This window comes from Tripterygium wilfordii, chromosome 13, assembly GCF_013401445.1.
Source record: "Tripterygium wilfordii isolate XIE 37 chromosome 13, ASM1340144v1, whole genome shotgun sequence".
NCBI lineage: Eukaryota > Viridiplantae > Streptophyta > Magnoliopsida > Celastrales > Celastraceae > Tripterygium > Tripterygium wilfordii.
This window is the reverse complement of record NC_052244.1, coordinates 2,325,357-2,347,522: the sequence shown is the minus strand read 5'-3', so window position 1 is coordinate 2,347,522 and position 22,166 is coordinate 2,325,357. Positions and strand designations below refer to the sequence as shown.

The 22,166-nt window shown below is 38.8% G+C and overlaps 3 protein-coding genes and 1 long non-coding RNA gene across 4 annotated transcripts; 3 read left to right on the top strand and 1 right to left on the bottom strand.

Moving 5' to 3' along the window:
• Window positions 1-1,089: 1,089 nt before the first annotated feature.
• LOC120012739 (serine/threonine-protein kinase CTR1) lies at window positions 1,090-11,219 on the top strand. The gene is made up of 16 exons (XM_038864203.1): window positions 1,090-1,880; window positions 3,937-4,238; window positions 4,324-4,468; window positions 4,753-4,856; window positions 5,864-6,078; window positions 6,562-6,924; window positions 7,062-7,102; window positions 7,999-8,067; window positions 8,170-8,270; window positions 8,412-8,496; window positions 8,629-8,727; window positions 9,395-9,463; window positions 9,571-9,702; window positions 10,340-10,434; window positions 10,529-10,736; window positions 10,846-11,219. The coding sequence occupies exons 1-15, from the start codon at window positions 1,275-1,277 to the stop codon at window positions 10,635-10,637; spliced, it is 2,535 nt and encodes an 844-aa protein (XP_038720131.1). The 5' UTR covers window positions 1,090-1,274; the 3' UTR covers window positions 10,638-10,736; window positions 10,846-11,219.
• A 1,471-nt stretch (window positions 11,220-12,690) lies between these two features.
• LOC120013686 (heat stress transcription factor A-2b-like) lies at window positions 12,691-15,694 on the top strand. Its single transcript, XM_038865576.1, has 2 exons — window positions 12,691-13,573; window positions 14,406-15,694. Exons 1-2 carry the CDS (start codon window positions 13,127-13,129, stop codon window positions 15,486-15,488), a joined length of 1,530 nt encoding a protein of 509 aa, XP_038721504.1. The 5' UTR covers window positions 12,691-13,126; the 3' UTR covers window positions 15,489-15,694.
• A 558-nt stretch (window positions 15,695-16,252) lies between these two features.
• Window positions 16,253-16,588, bottom strand: LOC120012047. The gene is made up of 2 exons (XR_005471208.1): window positions 16,522-16,588; window positions 16,253-16,390 (listed from the first exon to the last, which is right to left on the bottom strand). It is a non-coding gene; the product is annotated as an uncharacterized LOC120012047 (long non-coding RNA).
• A 3,142-nt stretch (window positions 16,589-19,730) lies between these two features.
• Window positions 19,731-21,757, top strand: LOC120011717 (PAN domain-containing protein At5g03700). The gene has a single exon (XM_038862820.1). It carries the CDS (start codon window positions 19,889-19,891, stop codon window positions 21,344-21,346), a length of 1,458 nt encoding a protein of 485 aa, XP_038718748.1. The 5' UTR covers window positions 19,731-19,888; the 3' UTR covers window positions 21,347-21,757.
• Window positions 21,758-22,166: the final 409 nt, after the last annotated feature.

The following is a 22,166-nucleotide window of genomic DNA, read 5'->3' as shown; positions in this document are numbered from 1 at the left end:
TTAAAATTTATATAATGTAATATAAAATATTATCTTAATAAATATAACAAAAAAAAGAAACGAAAAGAAAGAGAGTAGAGGAAACGATGTGCCATGAGTTTCAAACCAAAGCTTATGTAAATCATGTTACATAATCTTGCGGTTTGGTGCATCATCTCTTCCTAATGGGGATGGTGTGAATACACTACACCAAACAGGACGGTAATATTTGACTCTTATCACTCTCGGTGGCCACTGGACACATAGTGTTTGTTTGGCAGTGTTGTGTCTTAACCTTATGCGATGATGTGAGTGAGTTTTGAAACTAGAATGAGGTGAAATTAGTTGTAGTGATAAAAAATGTTTGACGTGTCATTAAAAAATATTGTGACTAGTTGAAGGTAAAATTAAATATTTTTCATTAATATAAATTAAATTTTGATGAATTTTTAAAAAAAAATATAAATGACATAATAAAATTCATTGAGAACAAAAAATATATGGTGCTACGTTGAAAATATAATCAATCACGTTGCGTCAGCGAGTGAAAGTAGCACCTCTAACTTCATCTCCGGACAATGACTTTGCATGTTCATGACTTTAGGTCATGAGTTCTAGTCTCACCTCCTCCGGAATATTTATAAAGAGGTGTGTTGGCTTAGTCTATCCCTGCATGTCCATGACTTTAAGTCGTGAGTTCTAGTCTCACCTTCTCCTGAATATTTACAAAGAGGTGTGTTGGCTCATGGGTTTGTACCTCATGCGTGGGGCCTGTTGACACCTATACTTTTATAAGCTTGATTTGGTGGTGTCTCGTATATTGTATTTGTACTTCTACTTAAAAAAAAAAACACAACTTGGTCTCCGGACACATGCCAAATGCACCCAGAAGCGCGTGGAGTCACGTATCAAGCACAGTAAATTTGACTTTTTACAGTACCGAGGGTTCAGGCAGAATATATGGAGTCCATGTCCAATTGTCCATCCATCGCACCAAACTACAATAGCCGTCTCCGTGTGAAAAGAAATATCGTGGTTCCGGCACTCAAACGAAAAGTTGCCGGCCCAAATTAATTTAAAGAATTAAACGCAGAATATTACGATTACGCCATCGAATAAAACCGCACCGGTTTCCCATTCTTTCCCTTTCTCTCTCCGGCAATCGAAGAATTTTTGGGAGAGAGAAAAAAAATTAAAACCCAAAATTCTGTGTAAAGGTTTTCGATACAGGAAATTCACTTCTTCACAATGATAATTCTTTAGGGTTTTTGAGGTCTCAGTTCTGTTAATTCTCCATGGAAATGCCCGGTAGAAGATCCAACTATACTCTCCTCAGTCAATATCCTGAAGATCAATTTTCCGGCGGCGGCGGAACGCCGGCTCCGTATTCTGAGTCGCTTTCCGGAGAGTCCAAAAACAATAAACCGAAGGTTGAGAGAGGATTCGATTGGGACTCCAGTGGCGATCATCGAGTGAATCAGCAGGGGAATCGGAACCTCTACTCATCGATCGGGTTGCAGAGGCAATCAAGTGGAAGCAGCTTTGGGGAAAGTTCGCTCTCAGGAGATTACTACGTCCCGACCACACTGTCTACTTCAGCGACTAATGAGATCGATGGGTACGGTTACATGCATGAAGACGCGTTCAGGGTTGGAGCCGTCGGGGACTTGAGGGTGAAATCTTTGCCAGAGGCGGTTGCGGGGACGGGAGGATCATCCTCAGGGAAAAGCTGGGCTCAGCAGACGGAGGAGAGTTACCAGCTACAGTTGGCGTTGGCGTTGAGGCTCTCTTCAGATGCCACCTGCGCCGATGATCCTAATTTTTTGGATCCTGTGGCTGATGAGTCCGCCTTGCGATCCTTGTCTTTGAGCTCAGCCGAAGCTGTCTCTCATCGGTTTTGGGTAGGGTTTCAGTTAAATTCTTGCTCAGTTGATTTTTCTTGTGGCATGCTAGTTTTTAGGCTGCTAACTTGTAAACGGTTCAAGCTGGCTGCTTAGATAGGCTATTGAATAATTTTAGAATATTAGCATTGAGCATATTTTGATCATGGTAATGCACAGTATTCCAACTATAAACATATGAGATGTCTCTATTGTGTCAATGGGGTTCAAGAAAAGAGTTATCTGATTGGAACTTGGAAGTTTCTTATCACAGTAGTGAGCTGCTGTTAGATGGGACTCGATAGATTCTTCTGCATTTATACTCTGTTCATTTTAACTCCAAAGAAGGATTGGATTGGAGTTGAAGAATAATGGATTTACCTCTGAGGATGTAGAAATAGCAATTTGGGAAGAACAAGTGTAGCACCTGTGAGAGTACTGTTATTTTGCTTGTGGGTTGGATGACAGTGATGAGAAATGCCTAAGATGATATCAGTGATCCAGTAGATGGTTCTAGGAAGAACTGGATACTAAAAGATCATTCCTGGACTCCTCCACGCAATTGGGATACAAAGCTATGGTGGATATTTAATGTGAGTCGGTGAGTGAAGAATGGATCAGGGGTGCACTGGACCAACAACCAGTGCACCTAGTAATAATTTTTTAATAAAATCGCAATAACTAGAAGATACTCAAGGTATGGAATTCAATTATGTCTTTTTTTTTTCCTTGGTACAGCAATCAAATTCAGCAAAGAAACAAGTTCGTAAAAAATGTGTGCTGTTGGATGGCAAATCCTCTTTCTTTTTTTCTTTTTTTTTTCCAGATCCAATGGACGAACTTAAGATTCAAAAGTCAAAGTTACTATATTTTCTAATTATTGTTTTTATTCAAAATATTATTATTTGGTGCACTGGCTATTGACGAGGTGTATTGCTGGCAAAAACCATGTTTTCTGATGGTGCATGCCTGAGAGTTGTGAATTGTTTTTTGGGAAAAAAGTGATTCCTAACATATCATTTTTTAATTAATGAAGTCGTATCCTTTTCTCTGCTGTATAATATCGAACAAGGCGGTCAAAGGTGACTTGCTTTTGAGTTTTGAGGGTTGCTATGTTCGGTTCTATTTGTGTATTATATTGGCTGGAAATAATAGAGTTAGGAGATGCAGACGACTAGGTGTTATGATAATGTTTGGGGAAGTCTATGTAAAAAAGAGCTATCCATACTTCTCAGTCCTTTCATTTTAGTACTACACAGATATTTCTTAAAATGGATTTTCTCCTTTTACCATTTGTTCTTTTTAATGTCTGTTTCTTCATGTGGGTGGCATGGTTTGGTGGTTATTTATTGCTCACTCCCAACTGATTGGTTAAATGAATATCCTTAGTGCTGTGGATATCAGTTATGAGTTATTTGGATAATAATATTTAGGGGCTCTTGACAATAAATGGAGAAAGTAAAGCTGTAAAGGAGGGTAAGGGGCGTTGTAATGACTGTTGCTTAAAGGATACCTTGGCCAGAGCCTCCTTAGTTGGCTCTGGTTAATTATTCGTTAGGAGATATGCCAGTTGCCAAATATATTGGCATAGGAATTGTTTTTAACTCAAGAATTGGTCTTAATGCACGGACTCACCGCCAGGTGTATAGTTTCAGTTTGAATCCAGCTATCTGACATGCCACCTCGTTGCCATCTTTTGTAAATGAACAATGCTTTTGTTGTGTTGCCTTTGTGTGTTTCCCAAAGTAGGTGAGGTCATTTGAAATGGTTGATTTGTCATTCTGATTCAGTTGCTCTTGCAGAGGAAGGGGGTTGGCATACAAATTAGCTTACATCTATCACACATTTCTTATGATTGGAAGCTCAGTGGTAACATAGAGTTTGTTTTAATTAGAAAAGATTCTAGGTCTCATCATTTTGTTTTGGTGATTTATGAAATTCTAAAGGAGTGGGATCTTCTGCTGGAAAATAATCACACACACACACACATATGCATATATGTGTTGTCTGTATCAATTTGTTTTACTCTTTTGTCTGTAGAATTGAAATCACACTTTTTTCTGACCCTATGCATCAGGTGAATGGTTGTTTGTCATACTTTGATAAAATTCCTGATGGATTTTACCTTATACATGGGATGGATCCATATGTGTGGACTGTTTGTACTGACTTGCAAGAGAATGGTCGTATTCCATCACTTGAATCACTAAAGTCTGTTGATCCTAGAATGGATCCTTCAATTGAGGTGGTTTTGATTGATCGCCATACAGACTCAAGCTTGAAGGAACTCGAAACTAGGGTCCTTAGCATTTCTTGTAACTGCGTAACCACCCAAGAGGTTGCTGATCAACTGGCAAAACTTGTCTGCAACCGTATGGGGTGAGTTCTCAATTCAATTTCCACACAGAAGAATAACTATCTGTTTGTTTCCTATTAGCTAATTGAACTTTGTTACTGTTACTAGGGGTTCAGCTACCACAGGAGAAGATGACTTCAATTCCATCTGGAGAGAGAGCAGTGATGATATAAAAGATTGCCTAGGATCAGTTGTTCTTCCTTTAGGTAGCCTGTCTGTTGGGCTCTGCAGGCATCGAGCTTTATTATTTAAAGTAAGGTTGCAGTCTTTCATGGTGTCTTTTTTCCAATTTAGTCAATAAGTTTTTGTTTATACATTAACATGACTTTTTGCATTTTAATTATTTGATTCATTGTGATTATTTTTGTTACTTACGTCAAATAATCTTATTTTATCGGTTACCACAACTTCTAGGCATTCTTGATGACAATTTGGTTTTAATACTTAAGCTTAACTACTTACTCATTAGAGGATGTCTTTTTTTAGTTTATATGTTTATTGAAAGGTCATTCACTCATACTTTATGATATGTTATAGGTCCTTGCTGATACAATTGACTTGCCATGTCGAATTGCGAAGGGCTGCAAATATTGTAAACGCGATCATGCTTCCTCTTGTCTTGTTCGGTTTGGGCTTGACAGGTATGTTTTACTGGTTTTTCTATCCAAGAAAGAAAGGCAGCCATCTTTTACTGGTGATTTGGTTATTGTGTCATCTTCTGGTGTTGTACTTATTATGCAATTGCACTCAGCAGTGTTTCAGTAGATGTTATGGTATATAATGTACTCTAGGAGAATATTAGGTATATCTTTCTTATCAGTGGCGATTGAGTAAACAATATAAGACATCATTGGCAAGTTTATTTTCAAGTCAGAAAATAACTACCATTGTAAAGCTAGAATTCAAAAATACTGGCATTGTTATGGAGAATTCTACTGGAGCTTCTATTCAAACAGATAAGTCTTATTGCAGCGAGAGAGTTGCTTCATTGTAACGTAGACATTATCGGTTCAAACCACAGTGACAACCTCTCCGCAATGCAGGATATCGTTCTGTGCATTTGCCTTTCCAATCCCTGCAGTGACGCAAGTCTTGTGCATTGGGTCGACACTAAAATATTTGGCCTGGACTTGAATGTTTTATGATCTGGTGTAATACTAAAAACTTTGAGAATTAGTTTTAAAATTATGGTCTGGAATAGTTTATTCCAATTGTAACAAATACTGCGTTGGATTTTCTTCTACTGCTTTTATTGAGTGAGAGTGAATAACTGTTTTAAAACTAGATCTTGCTAAATTGCTTGCATAATTAATTGGTGTTGCAGTTTATGTTTCTCTCTTCTTCAGTCTCTGAACTGGTTTAAAACTAGATCCTGCTAAGTTGCTTGCTTTATCCCGAGTTATTTGAATAGAAATAAAGTCTTCACTATGTCTCTAGTTTTTTGATGCTTACAAGCCTTACACAAGTAATGTGTCAAAAAACTTAATGAGTATAAATTTTTTTGGCAAGTACGATGCATTGAAATGAAATTCTGTACAAATACGAGGGGCATTCCCCAAGGGTAAAAATGCCAAAGCCACAAGGGCTACAAGCCCGGAAACCCAAGAAGAAAATCAAGCAACTCATGAGTATAATTCTAACATTTCAGGGAGTATCTTGTTGATTTAATAGGAAAGCCAGGTCACTTGTGGGAGCCTGATTCCTTGCTCAATGGTCCATCTTCCATCTCAATCTCTTCGCCATTGCGCTTTCCACGACCCAAATCCGCTGAACCTACCATTGATTTCAGACTACTGGCCAGAACATATTTCTCAGATTGCCAGTCACTTAACCTTGTATTTGATGAAGCATCAGCAGCAGCAGGTTATATTTTCTATCAAGTCATCATACAAAAATATATATGGTTATTTTTTTGTATAACTTTCAGATGTATATTATATCTCTTCATTTTGCTATTGATGACTATCCTATCTGTTAGTTTATATTAATTAATATGATATCTAGCGTGCTATGTCTGTCTAGCAATTTTTTGCTGACTCTATGCATTTCCCCAGAAACATTTTGGTTCTCTAATATATCTTCATAATCAAGTCAATAGCAAACATTTAAGATGAAGAATGCAATTTAACTTGGTTGATATTTATCTTTTGATTATTTGTCTTACTGGATACCTGTGAGAGAAAGCTTCATTTTCTTGTGTGTGGGAGTTGATTTCTCTAGTGCATGGGAGTTGTTTTTATTTACTATGTCGTATATTTCTCTTATAAGACTCCCCCATTTATCAGAGTTGTTATTTATTGAGCTTAAAGGTTCAAATTCAAAAGTTCTTGATGGCTGTTGTTGCAGGTACTGTTCTAAATCAAGAAGATCCTGGATTCTCTTTGTATCCTAAGCAGTATGATAAGATGGGAAGAGACCGAAATAACAATGTTCAAATCCCAAGCAACAGCGATGAAATTCCCAGGTTACCCCCACAGGTGAGAGTTGGTCTGCCAGGTGACCAAGTTGGAGATTCCCGACTCTTGAACTCGAAGGACATGATTAAAGATTTCCCTTTAAACCCTATCCATGGTCCACCAATTTTAACATCATCTGATCAGAGAGTAGATGCTGCTAAAGATTTCAGGTTTTCTGAAGAAATTTCCCTTGATGTGGAAGATTTGGATATCCCTTGGAGTGATCTTGTTGTGAAAGAGAGAATTGGAGCAGGTGCTCTATCCACTCGTGTTCTAAGATTTTTATGTGGGGCATGATTATGTGCGTAGAGGAACAGTAAATATTCCTGTTTGTGAGGATCTCTCTGGTGATGGTTCTAACATACTTAAATTTTGGTTCTGTGTTTTCAGGTTCTTTTGGAACTGTTCATCGTGCCGATTGGCATGGCTCGGTAAGCTATTGGATTTTTTTCTTTATGGTTAGGTTGTTATAAACAGAGTTAAGATCACATCCAGCGCTGTAATTGCTGATTTATGTTTGATTTTGAACGCGAGAGTTGTAAAATCTTATTGACAACCTGCAATGGCAACTTAGATAGGCTAATCAGACAGGTTAAGTAACATTTAACTATTTGCAATTTTACCTGCCATGGTGCTCAATTTTACATGTGAAAGACTCATGCACCTTAGCTAGAATAATTCAGCAATATATAGTCTAGACTCCAGACGCCAACTCTTTCAGACCATGATGTATTCCTCGGACACAGCTTTTGCTTGGGAAAACTCGGATATGTGGTTGATCATTTAGTTTTCAAGCATTTCATCTTCTGGGGGGGTTTTTTTTTAATGGCAATCATTTCTTTGATTCTATTTTGGTTTGCCTTTTGGCCCTTCTGGCAGTATCTCTTGTTCAGCCTATAACGTAATCGCGATGCATATTTTGTGGTCACAACAATTGAGATATGCAGTTGTTCTTCTAGTTTTTTTCCCCCAGTTCATATCCTGGGGGGCCTATTTCAATTTGCAACCTTGTATTTTGATTTTATTTTTGTTTGAAAGTGAATCTTTGAACTTACCATATCTTGCATTGCCCACTTTTGATCACTGTTATTTTCTTGAATTGGGTGGTTGACATACCTATTACCTATGAACATTAACCGGCCCCAAAGCCTTTGGGACAAAGGCTCAGATGATGATAATGGGTGGTTGTGCAATTGTTCTCAGTTACAAATGAGTGTGCTCAAACTCAAAGTCTTTTCTGACTTGAGCAACTCTGGTTCCAAGTTGAATCGTACATTCTGGATATGGTGTCATCACTCTGTCATCCTAATGATATATATACTTACAGGAAGTTGCTGTGAAAATTCTCATGGAACAAGACTTACATGCGGAACGCTTCAAGGAATTCTTAAGGGAGGTAGGATCAATTTTTTTGCTTTAAATTGTGCTGTGCTGCAATCTCAAGAAAATATCTGAATGTTTTTGTGGTTTTGATCTGCCTTTTCATTCTGTTGGTTAGGTTGCAATTATGAAACGCCTAAGGCATCCAAATATTGTTCTCTTTATGGGTGCGGTTACTCAGCCTCCAAACTTATCAATTGTGACAGAATATTTATCAAGGTTTTTATGCTGTCTTACTTCTCACATTCCACCTTCCTTTCCCCTGGCAGGAAGCAAAAACCTCTCTGAAAATTGCACAGTAGAAAGAATGGAAGTACTTTTTTCTTCTTCTAATATTTAATGATTGGTTTGGCAATGCAGAGGTAGCTTGTATCGGCTCTTGCACAAATCTGGTGCAAGAGAGGTGTTAGATGAAAGACGTAGGTTGAGCATGGCCTATGATGTGGTATGCATTGATAATTGAGTTACCTTGCAATTTGTTTTTCTCTTCTATTTTTATTTTGTTGGATGATCTCCATGAGGGGTTCTGTACATTGTCTTAATATGCTTGGCCTGAGTAACTTTTTTCCTTGAACAGGCAAAAGGCCTGAATTATCTTCACAGACGCAATCCCCCCATTGTTCATAGAGATTTGAAATCTCCGAATCTTTTGGTCGACAAAAAATATACAGTGAAGGTAAAACTGCGCTTTTCTTGAATGTGTCACTGGGAAACTGTGCTTCCTTCCATTGACTGTTATTTTCTTCACTCTTTCAAACATAGGCCTGTACAGACTGGTAGTTCTGCATTTTCAAACTGAAAACTGTATTTTGATGACCGTAAACCATTTTATTACTGCTTTATTCTTTCACAGATATTGCTATTCATTGTTTTCTGTTAAAGTTTATGCACAAACATTGTTTCCTTCGTTGAAAATCCAATCCATCCATCTTGATGTAGTATTCCCCTTTGGTCAGTGGCAATTGTTGGGTCGGGTGATGTGGTTGTCACATGCTGCTTTGTGAACATTGAAAGAAAAATAGCAAAGACTGAATTTTGTACATCTTGGTATTGTTGGGCTTCGTTGTGAATGTCATCACATATATGCTGCTGTGTTGCCATGATAATTACTGCAGGATGTGGCTGTTGTTTCTAAGATTAGCATTTAGGGAAGCAAATTTATGAATTACTGAGAAAATTTTATGAGGAGCCTGTTATTGAATCTTTTTAACTTTAAGTGTGTGCTGGGTGCTTTGTTTTCTGCTTTGAACTTTTATTCGCTAGCTTTGTAATTTTCCTATTTTAGTTTTGGTTCCTATGCCGATTGTTGTGCAAAGCTTGCTCACATTGCTCAGTACATTCAGGTTTGCGATTTTGGTCTTTCTCGCTTGAAGGCAAACACATTTCTTTCGTCTAAGTCAGCGGCAGGGACTGTGAGTTCCCTTAAACTTAGAGAATTGACTCCAGCTTGTAATTTAGAGTGGTTGGAGACCCTTTGCATTTGACCATTAATGATATTTCCATTTTGTCAATTCATTAGCCTGAGTGGATGGCACCAGAAGTTCTCCGTGATGAACCATCTAATGAAAAGTCAGATGTATACAGCTTTGGTGTGATATTGTGGGAGCTTGCAACACTGCAACAACCCTGGGCTAATTTAAATCCAGCGCAGGTTGGTTACCTATCTTGTATGTTACATTCAAAATGAGCATGATGCTATTGATGAGCATCTCTAGTTGAGGGTAAAGGTACTTGAAAATTGACTGGGATGCAGCAAAATTTTGGCACAACCGATGTTTTTGCAAAATTGTGATCAGCTCATCGCGTTAGCAAAAAGTAGACTCAAGTAATAAAAGGATGCTGACATTTGGACCTTGTTGAAAGAGAAATATATTTTCATCATGATGATAAAAATTGACATGAAGAGACATCCGCTTGAAAATTGAAATATCAAAGATAGAATTGTTACTTGGCTTTGAAAGGCTTATTGCTATAATTAGTTGCAATCTACTTTTGTAGCAAACAGTGGTTAACTATTATTTATTCGAATGTATTCATGTACATGTAATAGACTCTGCCTAATGCCTATACCTCACAAGTATTTAAGTATGATGCCTAGCATATTCAGCTGCTTTCTTATAGAATTTAATGCATTTATTTGTACACCTTTGGTTTGGGGATAACTTTAAGCTGGATTTTCTGATTGTTTCAGGGTTTTTGCTGTTCTCTTTTCTTTTGTGTCATAACCTCCATGAAGACAGATGTACTGGCTCTATAATCTGCTGAGATGTATTATGATGATTTTGCAGGTTGTAGCAGCAGTTGGTTTCAAGGGAAAGAGACCTGAGATTCCGCGCAATTTGAACCCTCAAGTCACTGCCATTATTGAGGCCTGCTGGGCTAAGTTAGTTTTAAATTTCAACTTATATGACAACTAAATTTCTGAAGCAATGATCTTGGTTCAGTACTTTATTAATTAATAAACTAATTAAATGCAGTGAGCCATGGAAACGTCCTTCCTTTGCCAGTATCATGGAATCTTTAAGACCATTAATTAAACCTCCTACGCCTCAGCCAGGTCGTGCGGACATGCCTTTGCTTGCTTGAAGGGTTGGAACGACATAGGAGTCTTCTTTATGCACATAATACAACATTCTTTTGAGACTGGATATCTGGAAGTGATATTCACTGTCTCAATAATCTCAGGTGCATTCTTCTTACGTTTTTAGCTCTGTTTACTGAGGCATGAATCTCATTTTGATAAGAAATTTCCATCAGAAAATTCTAATCCACGTTATAATCTGACTTATTGCAGAATCGTTGTTGTACATTTCTGTCCTCGTTTCCAGTTGAGAGTTTTGTTTTTCTTTTGTCAGAACAAACCAAGGAACTGCTTTCATATTTGCATTGCTTTGCCTGCTTCCCACGAAATATTGCACCCAGGTAATCTTTCAAATGTCATTATGGGAATGCTGTATAAAATTCTTCTTCCATAGTCTTATAAGTAAAATTTTTAACAACATAGATTAATGAGAAGTAGCTTCCCCGGCTGTTCACAACTTAGCTTGGTTTTGTAACCAATTTACAGCATTGTATTAATTGTGATAGCTAATCATTAGTGAAAAGCTTCTGAATTCACCCCCAGGCCCCAAGCATTCCATAATCACTACTCACTAGAGATTTCTTGCAGTGGATTGTTGAGTTCCTTAAATTTTCACAGCTTGCAATTTTTTGCTCCGAAATATCGAATATTCAGCGTAAACATTTCTTCAAAGCTGTATGATTCTAATCTACTCGATACTCATCTTTCTTACTAAATCAGTGGCTATATGTGCGGATGAGCATTTCATATTAGCATGGCTTTTGTGTTGCTATATGACAATGCGGGTGTTTGTGATCTCTCGATATACAAGGTCCAATTTTGCCATATAACTGACTATGCTCGCTCTACAAAAGTTAAGGTGAAATAACACTATTTTTCACGTCCAAGTATGACCTCTTGGTTTCTTCTTTTTTGAATACTCGTATGATTGGAACTGGAAAGAGGACATTTGAGGAAGGCGTAACTGGACAAAATGGTTCTTTTTCGCTTTTAACATATTGTGGGTATGCTGTAGGCAATGAGCAATGGAGGCTATGATAAAGATAGAAGCGAAAAATACTACGACCAGAGCCTATGATGGGTTTTTTTTTGGTCCAAGTCAGGAGTTCATCTCAATTTTTTTGTTCATAAGAAAAAAAACCAAATTCTCTGATAGAGCTACAGTAGATCCAATGTTGTTAAAACTGATCGGGCAGTGACTATTTGACCCGGGCAAAGGATTGGCTCACTGATTCAATCAGTGGGTCAACGATTTAATCGTAGGTTTAATTAATAAATAAAAAATATAATAATTAAATTTAATGTTAAAAATTAAAAATAAATATCAAAATAATGATATGATCATCAAAAAGGCCATGGTTTACATTCTGAGCAAGTTACTATAAAAAGGCCATGGTTTTTATCATTCTGTGACTCTGACATTGACTGTGACCATCGTTTACATTCTGAGCAAGTTGCTAAAAAGGCCCACCACTGGTCAGGAGTGATTATCTGGTAGCAAATCCAAATACGATATCTCGAAAATCTCCCAAATCTCAAATCAAGCCTTCTTATTGGACAATGACTTGCCTTAACCACCAAGAATTTTGACCGGCCCACCCTCATTAATAAGCTTGTCAAAGTAAGAGACTCAGAACAGTAACTCAAACCCAGAGGCCCAAATGCCCAAATGCCCAAATGCCCAATAATAAGGGATTGTTTGAACTGATGTTTTTGAAAGTGAAGTGAAGGAGGGTTAAGCAGGATGAAGAACTCTATCTACTTAGATTGTAAAAGAGAGAAAGTTAAGTGGGGGAAACTTTTTCCCTCATTTAAATGTCTAACTCTATATTTTATAATTTCTCAATTTGAGGGTTTGTGAGATGTGAGAAAATTTTGTTTATAATTTTCAAAATCATACATAACTTTTTTTTATTCATTTCAACTTAACTCTCTTAACTCTACCGGCTATCCATGCCAGGGTGAGTTAAGATAATCCTCTCCCATTATCCCCTTACTTAACTCTCTTTCAATTAACTCTACTCTACTCTACTCTTCATTTTAGGATCCAAACAAGACCTAAAAGATATATTCTATAACTGGTTCCAGAGAGATTCCAACTGACAAAAATATCTGGCGCGAAATCCGGCCCCACCTGATCCTCATCCTTGTTAGCGAGAACCACAAAGCAAATACAGTCGTCCAATTACCAGGAAACGTCCTAAATTCTTAACTAAAATCAGTTTTTCTTTACATTCAATCTGCAGCGAGTCCTCGTTGAATCCTCTGGCTCGAATGGCTCGAACCATGACGCGTTGTTGCCGCGGCCGTAGAAGACGAAGACAGAACCCACCGCCTCTGTGTCTGCAGATATTTTTCCAACAGTTAGTCGGCGAAACTACCAGACCCGCTTATATAAACCCCAATACCGCTCCCTCCCCGATAATTTCATACTCTTTTAGTTACCGAACAAAACCCAAAACCCCATTTCGATTGTTGTAACATTTCTATCGGAATGAATCCCGGAGACAAAGAGTGCAGTAGATCTCCGCCTAAACCGGACCCTGACATCGTTGAATTTACTTCGACCCAACCGGTGACGACGCCGTTTTCTTCACCGCCATTGAAGGATTCTCTGTTTATTGACTCTACATTGATGGAATTCGAGGCGTTCACGACGAGCCCATCGGGCGGCGAGCGGGCTCGGGTAACTATTGGTGGGTCGGAGGAGAACATCGGGGTGCCGCAGCCGCTTGAATGCTTGCAGGGGAACCCGATACCGCCTTTTCTGTCTAAGACTCTCGATTTGGTGGAGGATCGATCCTTGGACCCGATAATCTCCTGGGGACCTACGGGGGAGAGCTTCGTGGTCTGGGACCCTGTGGAGTTCGCGAGGCTTGTACTGCCAAGGAATTTCAAGCACAACAATTTTTCCAGTTTTGTGCGCCAGCTTAATACTTATGTGGGTAGATACTGTTCGTTCTATTTTCATTTGTATTTTGTAATTTTTTTGCTTCTGTTTTGCTTTTAGTGTATTGGAGGATTGCATGTAATTGATTTATCGACCCCGTAGCTGTAGATGAGGCAACTTTTGAGAACATGGGCATGTAAATGAATTTTTTTTTTCAAATGTCTGTATCATCTGGAATGGAAGTGCCATCAGATTTTTGTCTCACTTTGGATTGATTTACAGGTTATAAATTTAATTGGCTGCTGTTGATGTTTAATCTTCTGTATTGAATTATTGATTATCAGTTGTTGGATGTAATGAGTTCATTTTGTACTGGATTGATCACTGGAATGGTCATGTTGGGGGCACAAGCCACAAAGAGGTATTTGAATTAAGCTTGTCTGAAATTTTTTGTGTAATCTAATACTGTTCAATTTAAGAGAAAGGAAAGCTTCTTCGTTCGCCTGCGGATATCTAAAAATGTGGCTTCTGTTCTTCATGCAGCCAATGAAAGAGCATCCTTCCCCTCTGGTTATGTAGTGGAGAGGGGGAGATGCATGTCCAGCAGGTAGAATTTCAGGTTCCAGTAAAACATAAAAATTAATTAGTTGCTCTATCTAGTTCACATGTCATCTGAGCTTTTCTCTTTATGATTTCAAAAGTCAGCTATGTGAGATACAGATTATCTAGATGGTGAATTGCTCCTCCTGTGCATGAAAATTGAGCTTCGAGTTTGCCTTGTGTGACGAGAACATTATTGTGCTAATGGTCAACTTTGTCTTTTTATAGTGGATAATTTATTTCTTCAGCATTCATTTTGAATTATTTTGGCTTCTGTAATCAGGGGTTCCGCAAGACTGATCCTGAGAGATGGGAGTTTGCCAATGAAGCATTTCAACGTGGCAAGAGGCATCTGCTGAAGAACATACAAAGGCGCAAGTCACCTCAATCCCAGCAGGTGGGGAGCTATCTTGGGCATTTTTCAGAGACAGAGAAGCTTGGATTGGAAGGGGATGTAGAGAGACTGAGAAAGGAGAGGAGTACGATGATGCAGGAGGTTATAGAACTGCAACAGCAAAACCAAGGGACAGTCCAACATGTGAAAGTAGTAAATCAGAGGCTTCAGGCAGCAGAGCAGAGACAGAAGCAGATGCTTTCATTCTTGGCAAAGTTGTTTCAGAACCCAGATTTCTTGGCCTGCCTTTGCCAAAAGAAAGAACAGGGAAGTCTTGGTTCTCCTAGGATGAGGAGGAAGTTTGTTAAACACCAGAAACATGGACCAGGCCAATCAGATGCATTCTTGGAAGGGCAGGTTGTGAAGTACAGTCCCGAGGGGCGAAACCTTCCCATGTCTCCTATGCTCCCAGATTTCAATCCATTTGCTGTCAAAGAATCACCTGAAGTTTACTTACAAGGTACAGACAGGATGGGTTCTGGCGCAGAAAGCAATCCGTATCAAATTGAGAATGTTGCATCAGATGAACTAGCCATGCAAGGGGAGTTACAGGTACAGCAGGGATATATGCAAACCCAAGAACCCTTTAAAGAAGGAACGCCAAGTTTTGGAAATGAAGATCCAAATTTTGAAGGAAACAATGTGATGAGCTCAGAACAAGAATTTAGTCCCGAGTATTTTGTCAATTTTCCGGAGGAATTGGCAAAAGAGAAACATTTTCCTGAATTCTCATCTCCTGGAACTGAAAGCATCATCAAACAAGAGGATGTATGGAGCATGGGTTTTGACACCGGTGCTGGTATGTCTAATTCCAGCACTGAGTTATGGGATAATCTTGTTAGCTACGATATGCTTGAGTTGGGGCTGACCAGCGGGCTAACAGATATCTGGAATTTAAGTCCCATACAAGCAGCAGGAGGTGCAGACATTGACAAATGGCCAGCTGTTGAAAACCCCTTCAATGAACAGTGAGAGCCATTCTGGCCAGCAAAAAAGATGCTATATCCAAGACTACAGATCCATAGGGCAGCATTAGCTTTGGCACTTGCTACCCGTTTGAATTTCAGTTATTCTAGGTTAATGGGATCAATCCACTGAACGTTTGTTATAATATATGGTTGATTCTTCTCTGATTAAAGAATTTCAGTTGTTGAGCGAACCGTGCTATCTTATAAGGTGCAAATTGAATGAGTATCGCAGTGTTTTGTTGCTAACAAATACTTCTCAACCTGTGACCCTTGCAGGTGTACCCAATCAGACAAAGGATTATACTACTCGGGTTTGGACGCGTTGGGTGCTCAGTGATAAAAATTAGCTATGGGATATTACAATCTGCTCGATGGTAAGAGCTTCTGGTAAGATATTACAATTGATTAATCTTGTTTTGTGTTTGTTAGGGTTAGTATGCATTACCTTATTATTGGGCCTCTGATTCCATGTGGCTTTTATGTAAATGCATCTGCAAATTTATCCCCCCAGATTTATGCAGTCCTTTCTAAATGAGAGTAACAGTGTAGTGTGTTATTGTTGCTCCTTGGGGGCAAAATATTTTGTAGCCTTTTCTAAGGAAACCAGAGGTCACGTATGGATCGTAATCAGGTCAATGCGTCTCTCTGAGTTGGTTGGAGAGGAACCATTAGAAGCACAAATCATATTTGAATAGTTTGTTAAGTAGGAGGACCTCACATCAGTAAAGAAAACCCAATAGACATTGTGGTCATTGAAGAAAGCAAGGTTGTAGTCAGCAAGATCAGATGAAATCTTATTTATATTTGAAAATTACCCAGGAATTCACATCTTTGCATGCTCTTGTGCAAATCCATGTAAAAGTCTGCTTTGCTGGCTGGATTGCCGCATATATACTTTTCTTTTCCCTGAAAATTTGCAGATGCATTTACATAAAAGCCACATGGAATCAAAGGCCCAATAATAAGGTAATGCATACTAACCCTAATAAACACAAAACAAGATTAATCAATTGTAATATCTTACCAGGAGCTCTTACCATCGAGCAGATTGTAGGCCTTATCCATCTCTGAATTAGGATGGTGACACCGTGACTGACAGTCGCTATCCATTTGTGTCGAACGATGTCTTAGTTTATTAGAGTAGGGATCATGAGGTTGTTCTATCCCTGTACAAATAGAAAACATCAGCTTTAGGGTCTCCGAAGTGTACTTTAATGGGTCGTTCCGACACTCAAATTCGATCGGTATACAATAAGGTTAGTGAGATAGTTCGATATCTAGAGCTATGTCTTTAGTTGATAGAGAAAAGTGAAAAAGTAAGATAAATTTACCTGGGTGGAAGTGACCTTTTATATGAATATCTAAGATAAATTGTCCTTATTATAAACTTAAAAGGGAGATAAAACCCACCAATGTGAATTAACATAAAGTTATATAGGTCGGTGACTTATATGTACACAATTCAATAAGGAACCAAGAAGACATGGATTAGGAACAAGAACTAGGAGTGTGCATCACAAGTGACTCACATATGTCCAACACATTGACCTTTCAGACCCGTATTACGTATATGATGCGTCCACCCTGAGCCCCTATATCTTGGTAATTGCTCATCTGTAGATCTTTATTCTCATCAACTTTGGCTGAATTGTCCAAAATTAAAGTCAATACACATCTTGCTCCGATTCACTTTTAATTTCTACCAAATCCACCAACTGGGATTTGTTATCCCTTCTTTGCCAGTTAGATCCTGATGCTCCTACACTGGGTCCAGATAACTTCAGCAATAATAATATATTAATATCCTCCTGGTTGCTTCTAGAAATAATAGTAAACTAGATTACTCCTATTCTTCTAGAAGGTCCTAGAACAGAGTTGACAGGAGGAAAGTGACAAGCTACGATTATACATTATTCATTGAAATTTTAATATTTTTTCCGCTTCTTCGTCTTAATCTAGTAATAAAATAAAATAAAATTTTGAAGAAGCTTCCAAACTGACCTTTCATTAATTATTTTTTGTTAAAATATATTATTGCTCTCTCCAAATTTACAGCCATTCACTCTCACTCTACCCATAAATATCTATCCTTATCATAAACATTAATGGAAAAAATAAGTTTGAAAAAAAAAAACAATTAATTGATGCGTAAGATGAAATAACTTCCAAGACTCGGGGAGAAATAAATGCATGGCTAGCTAGGTATAACCAGAAGGACAGAGCAGCTTGAAGAAGTTGCTGAAATTTTAATGTCAAGTCAACGTACTCGATTTTCCATCAATGGAAGAGGAATAGTGAAAAGAAAGGAAGGCAACGCTTTTGCTTAAATTATACAATTCCAAAGTCTCAGTTATTCACGAACTCATTCAATACCCACAACTTAACTGGAATATATATTTTAAGTTTAAATAACTAAGTGAGAGAGTATTGTTTTATCACGTATATTGTGATGAATCATTAACCATTATTCTTAGAATACTCGTTGATTATACCCTTTATTAATTTGTTCACAGGAGGCAGATCGAAGGGACTCGTGACTGTTCCTCTTAATTAATTAATTCAAGAGAAGGAGCTGAAGAATTGCTTGCATGCTAGCTCCAAGTCTTGTAACATCTTATAACTGATTAGCTTCTAAACATTCAAAGAAGTTGATGAAAACAATAAATTGTAAAACAGTGTGACCTGTTCTTGCCATAACCATCCATATATGTAATGAAAGAGGGTAGTTGGGAGAAAAGTGTAATAAAGATCTTGTGGCTTTTCTTGCCAGAGTTTTGACTTTTGTTTTTGCGGCTGGTAGACATATATAGATGGATATACTGATATATATACATACATACCATCTACTCTTTCTGACGGTCTGACCACCACCTCATGACATAAGAGCCGCTAGCCTAATCCCAACCAACATTTCTACAATCTCTCAACTATTTTTGAAAATTTTGCTCTTCATATGGTCAACCCCTTTATTATTTCATTCTTTGATGAATTTATTCATTTGCATGTATTAATCATATTTTGATTAATAATATTGTTGTTGGGTTGCAAGATATAGACATAATTTCATAAAATTCGCTAATTGTCATGTAAACCAAACGAGTGCCTTCGGTTTTACTTCTACGCTGGACCCTAAACCAACAACCAAACAATGTACGCTTTAGAGCGTTAAAATAATATAAGATTGAATAAAATAAAAGCTAGATTTGCGTTGATATTATAGGTAGAGTAAAACATGTGACTCCGTAGTTGTAGAGTTAGAGGTGGTGTTCACTATGTTATATTTTTATTTTTGTCTAGATTTCGTTTGATATGTAGTGGCAAGTGGCAAGTGGCAACCAGAGGCAGATCCACAACTTTTCACTGGGGTCCCCAACGAAAAAAAATATTAGGGCCCATAAGAAATATATCGGGCTAGTCAAAATAAAAAACTGTACCAGGCCACACTCCATAGGCCTATAAAAAATGTACCAGGCATGGCTCTAGAGCATCAACTAGAGATATACATAATAGATATAAGAATAAATGACAGATTTAGTTAGTTGAAGAAGATTGGTGATATTTCTATATTGTTAGTGCAAATAAAGAAGAATCTCTCTTTTCATTTGGTGTATTGGCTTCTAAAATTAGCATTGCAGTCGCATGTTCATCCACTTCCATCTTAAATCAATCGCTCTCCTATGCCCCTAATTCATCAGACGATGGATTACTGAAGGCTGCCAAATGTATCTCGCTGTCGTCGTTGTCAAAGTCGCAGCCTATAGCACCGTCAAAGTCGAAGACTCGAATCGTAGTTGCCTCCCTCAGGCGGTCAGGTGAAGGTGAAGGTGAAGGCGTGAAACCATTGTGAAGCCCAGAGGTCTGTACTCTACAGTAATTTACAAAACCTGCAAGTTTTATTGTAAATCGACGGTTCTCAATTGATACAAAATATCGCGGTTTAATCTCAAGTCGTACAATTTGATTACATCTACGATGTGATAGTAACAAAAAAAATATGAGTATCGCCGATTCACAATTTTTTCTATTGAACCGATTGTACAAAAGGGTTTTGAAAACTATGCCCTCAAGTGATTTCAAATCTTGGATCCGTCACGCAACTAACAAGAGCCCTTAGAGCAGAGTTGTTGTTTTGATGTAATTATTAGTTACTTTCGGTGGTGGATCACATGCCCTATTAATTTAATATTATGCGTAGGGCAGAGCATGGTCTTAATCAATTTTGTTTCATAAATTTAAAACCATTATGTCGTGGTTTTATTATCTTGCCTGATAGTGCTGTACACAGCATAAATATTAAAAGTGCATGATATGTTCTACCATGAAATGGCCTCCAATGCCGGCTTCAACCATTAATATTGGAACCTCACTCACTCAATCTGCATATCATTTATTCCTTCTCTGAAAATGGTGACTCGCTCATCTGCGACTCAGTTTCTGATCCTCGCTTTCTTCGTTCTCTACGGTGCGTCCACATGTACTCACACTGCAGCCCAAGAACTTCTCAAGGGCTTCAGAGCTACGCCAAATCCTTCCGTCTCGTCATTCCAATCTCTCCTCAACGATTCCACCGGAAATTTCTCTCTCGGGTTCCTCCGAATCAACCGCACCCAACTTGCGCTTGCAATCCTCCACGTCAAGTCATCTGAACCACTCTGGCTTGCCAACCAAGCCACCTTGGCTCGATGGCATGACCGGACCCAACTCATCTTCAATGGGAGTCTTGTAGTTTCTGATCCGGATGAAGGGGTATTTTGGTCCACCGGAACACAGGGAGACCGGGTTGTCCTCCTCAACACCTCCAATCTGCAAATCCGAAAGTTGGACAATCCACTCTCTGTACTCTGGCAGAGTTTTGATTTCCCTTCAAATACAATCGTCGAGAACCAGAATTTCACTGCTAACATGTCGCTTGTTTCGTCGAACGGGATGTACTCGATGCGATTAGGTGATAACTTCATGGGTTTATACGCAAAGTTCAATGAAGGTACGGATCAAATTTATTTGAAACACAGAGCTTTACAAGCAAAACAGACTATTATTGAAGGAATACCGATTTACGCCCGAGTCAACCCGGACGGGTTCCTGGGTATGTACCAAACAGGAAACACGCCCGTAGACATCGAACCTTTCATGAGTTTCAACAGTTTTCAGAGTTCCGATAACGGATTCCTTATGGTCCGATTGGAACCGGACGGGAATTTGAAAGGGTACAATTGGGACGGATCAGACTGGGACTTGAATTACCAGGCGATTCGCGATCAGTGCGAGTTGCCGAATCCGTGCGGTTCGTACGGTCTGTGTTTGCCAGGGGAAGGTTGCACCTGTTTGGATAACCGGACGGACTTTCATTCCGGTGAGTGCTTCGCTCCTCAGTCCGGCAACTTTTGCGAGGAAGGAGAAGCGAAGAACGATTTCTGGATACTGAGGCGGAACGGAGTCGCATTACCGTTCTCAGAGTGGATGATTTATGAAACGGTGTCGTCTTTGGACCAATGCGAGACCATTTGTGACGGAAACTGCAGCTGTTGGGGGGCGGTCTACAACAACGCATCCGGGTTTTGTTATCTGGTGCACTACCCGATCCAGAGTTTGGTGGGTGTGGGTGATTTGAGTAAGGTCGGGTATTTTAAAGTAAGGACTATTGCAGAAAAAAAGAGGGAGGTGGGTTCTGGAGTCGGGTTTGGAATTTTGGGATTGGCCATTTTGGGTATGATTGGTGCAATCGGGTTCGGAAGCTATCGGGTTTGGAGTAGAAGGAGAAGGGATAGCCGGATCCTAGAAGAGGAGGGTGGGTTATCACCCGGCCCATACAAAGATCTGGGGTCCGCTAGCTTTAGGTCTATAGAGATGAGTAATAGATAATGACGTAAGGGATGACGATTTGTCTATATACAAAGTAGTGGGGATTTGACTGACATAATTGTGGATCATGGCTAAACTCCCCACTCCCTCCGGGTTATTATAAAAAAAGACTTCCGAACGTTTTGTCATTTTGCGTGCTGGTGGGCCCTTTGGCGATGGTGATATGGAGGTGGAGCCCAGAGCCCCAATGGGTAAGGCTAACACACAGTGAGCTTTCTATATGTTTGTGGCCCACATGAGACGTGCCCGTGGAGGTTTTTTTTGTCTGTATTATGTTACAAATCCTTTGGTTTTTGTCATTTTTTATTGTTCAAACAGTCCAACATGTGGAAAAGAAAATTCTAATGGTTAAGTGATGTTGAAAGTCACTTCATTTTGTCAATAAAGCATAGGACCTAGAATTGGATCGGATTGATTGGCGTCGCTTAAGTTTTGGGTTAGCCTTTTAGCCATTTGGATTGGGCTAAGCCCACCTCAATCAGGCCTTTATGGTGTGATGGGCCTTGATATTGATGTGTATCGATTGGGCACATACATATGATGGATTCTCATATTTGATCAATGAATATTCATAATGTCAATTGAAAACATTAAAAAGATGATGTAAGAAGTCCCACATCATTAAATGAAGTATGGACAATCCCTTTAATAAGGGCTAAGCCCACCCTTTAATAACATCTAGATATTTTCTCCAATTAAGTGAGTTGGGCTTTGACTGACTTATTTACTAGTTAATGAGAAATAAAACCGTGAATGCCCGATGTATCAACGGGAAACGGACAACTAAAAACGGACAATATAGTTGATTATATATGGGTGT

Bases quoted from the DNA above. Each gene is read 5' to 3' on its own strand.
- LOC120013686 (XM_038865576.1), top strand. From the start codon at position 13,127: ATGAATCCCGGAGACAAAGAGTGCAGTAGATCTCCGCCTAAACCGGAC. The intron at 13,574-14,405 runs GTGGGTAGATAC...TTCTGTAATCAG, and splicing joins TGCGCCAGCTTAATACTTAT to GGGTTCCGCAAGACTGATCC.
- LOC120011717 (XM_038862820.1), top strand. From the start codon at position 19,889: ATGGTGACTCGCTCATCTGCGACTCAGTTTCTGATCCTCGCTTTCTTC.
- LOC120012739 (XM_038864203.1), top strand. From the start codon at position 1,275: ATGGAAATGCCCGGTAGAAGATCCAACTATACTCTCCTCAGTCAATAT. The intron at 9,703-10,339 runs GTTGGTTACCTA...ATGATTTTGCAG, and splicing joins CTAATTTAAATCCAGCGCAG to GTTGTAGCAGCAGTTGGTTT. The intron at 10,435-10,528 runs GTTAGTTTTAAA...AATTAAATGCAG, and splicing joins ATTGAGGCCTGCTGGGCTAA to TGAGCCATGGAAACGTCCTT.